General features: G+C 43.1%; 1 protein-coding gene across 2 annotated transcripts in view; it reads left to right on the top strand.

Moving 5' to 3' along the window:
* lmbrd2 (LMBR1 domain containing 2) overlaps positions 1-1,936 on the top strand; it is a 28,967-nt gene that overhangs the window by 23,059 nt on the left and 3,972 nt on the right. For both annotated transcript variants that reach the window (XM_015394061.1, XM_015394060.1), the window contains 4 exons: positions 411-514; positions 600-646; positions 743-848; positions 936-1,062. In XM_015394061.1, the coding sequence (XP_015249547.1) occupies positions 411-514; positions 600-646; positions 743-848; positions 936-1,062 (384 nt within the window). The remainder of the gene's footprint in view (positions 1-410; positions 515-599; positions 647-742; positions 849-935; positions 1,063-1,936) is intronic.

The raw sequence follows: 1,936 nt of genomic DNA, 5'->3' as shown, positions 1-1,936 counted from the left end.
CTGCAGTTTATCACTATTACTCTGCAGTTTATCACTATTACTCTGCAGTTTATCACTATTACTCTGCAGTTTATCACTATTACTCTGCAGTTTATCACACCATTACCCTGCAGTTTATCACTATTACTCTGTAGTTTATCACACTATTACCCTGCAGTTTATCACTATTACTCTGCAGTTTATCACACTATTACCCTGTAGTAAAACGGCTTCATCAAAGGAGAAAATGCCCACATCTGACCAAATATCAGCAGAACACTGAAGAACAATGAATAAATAACAATAAATTTAAATAATTAAACCTGAAGTGAAAATGTTCCCTGTTTAAATGACTTTTGGTCTCTTGGGGATTTTTATTAACAGTTATTAATCAAAGCTTGTAAAAAATGTTCTTTATCGTTCTGAAACAGCCTGGGAACCCGCTGCCTGAACCTTCTGGGCTTCCAGCAGTTCATGGACGACAGTGAGATGACCTCTGACCTGATCGACGAGGGAAAGGAGTTGATCCGACGTGGTGAGAAGAGAAAAAGCGATCGCTGTGTCTGGTGGGAACTAAACCGATCGTTTATGTTCCGTTAACCGCGTTTTGTTTCCCACAGAGAGGAGGAAGCGGCAAAGGATGGAAGATGGAGAGAACAGACGGAGAGTGAGTGGATGAAAAAAACGTTCACAAAAAGAGACGGCAATCTGCTGCCATCTAGTGGAGATGTAGTTGTGATGTCTCATCTTGTGTTTGTTTCAGGAGTGGAAGGAACGTTATGGAAACCAGAGGGACGACTTCACTGCGAGGAACCGGAGCAGTCATGAGATGAAGGAAACAAACTATTCAGAGTCTAGCAGGGACAGACGTGAGTCAGAAGCTCTTTGTCTCCCTGCTGTGAACGCCTGTTAAAACAGAAGCCTAACAGATCCGATTCTCTGTGTCTGACCATCAGAGAATAAATATTCCCGCCCCGGGGGCCGAGCAGAGAGGGACTGCATCGAGCTGCTGCAGGACGCCGAACCTCTGGATTTCAACGCTGACGCTCTGGCAGATGATCCCCTGGAGGCCGAATCCGGCAGGTAAACAGGAAGTCGTTCACACATGCATGGTCTTCATGAAGGCAGCAGCTGAAGGGAAACTATAGAACCAGAAAAAACGGTTTAGACTTGAAGTTCTTGAAGGGATTTCACCTTTTAAGCTAATTTTCTTTAACTGGTTCTGGGGACAAACTGAAGAACCGCAGACGGGTCCAAGATTATAAGATGTACTGCAGACTGTAGAAGTGTTTATATGGAGCAAAAATGTGGAAGAGGTGACTAAAAGTCAACTTTTCTGCCCTTTACTTAATCCAAATAATCCTCACTGTAAAACACAGTGGTGGCAGCATCATGCCGTGAGACAAGGGAGTGGGTTACAGCTGATGGGAAGCTGAATGGAAGGAAATCTAGGAGAATTCTGGAAGAAAATCTCTTGGAGGCTTCAGAAGACTGGGGTTGAGGTTCACCTTCCAGCAGAAGAAGCACCCAGGACATTCAGATACCAGGTGGTTGAATGCTGGGTTAGAATGGCCTAGTCAAAGTTCAGACCTAAATATAAATTCTAATCTGTGCCTGAATTGAAAACTGATGTTCATAGATGTTTTGCATCCAACCTGACTGAAGAAAGGATGGATAAAACTATCAGTAATGATCTAAAGACAGATGCCTGCCATCAGTGAAAGGTTGATTTATTTTATTAAGTTAAACTCGTCTACTGTAGGAGCCAATTATCCTTTGGTGTTTGTCGCCACCAGGGGGCGTATTTAATTTTGAGTTCTGAGTGTCTGATGAGGGGATGGGTTATTTAAGGTCAACCATCAATTCTGTTCAGGTGTTGTTAATGGGCTGAGGCAAACAGTTTTCTAGTGTGCTAGGTTTGGATATATGGCGAATTTATGTGGATCTTGAAGGAAAC

Source organism: Cyprinodon variegatus, unplaced genomic scaffold (genome assembly GCF_000732505.1).
Source record: "Cyprinodon variegatus isolate N-32 unplaced genomic scaffold, C_variegatus-1.0 Scaffold670, whole genome shotgun sequence".
Classification (NCBI taxonomy): Eukaryota; Metazoa; Chordata; class Actinopteri; order Cyprinodontiformes; family Cyprinodontidae; genus Cyprinodon; species Cyprinodon variegatus.
The sequence above is the reverse complement of the archived record's forward strand: the minus strand, read 5'-3'. Positions and strand labels throughout refer to the sequence as shown.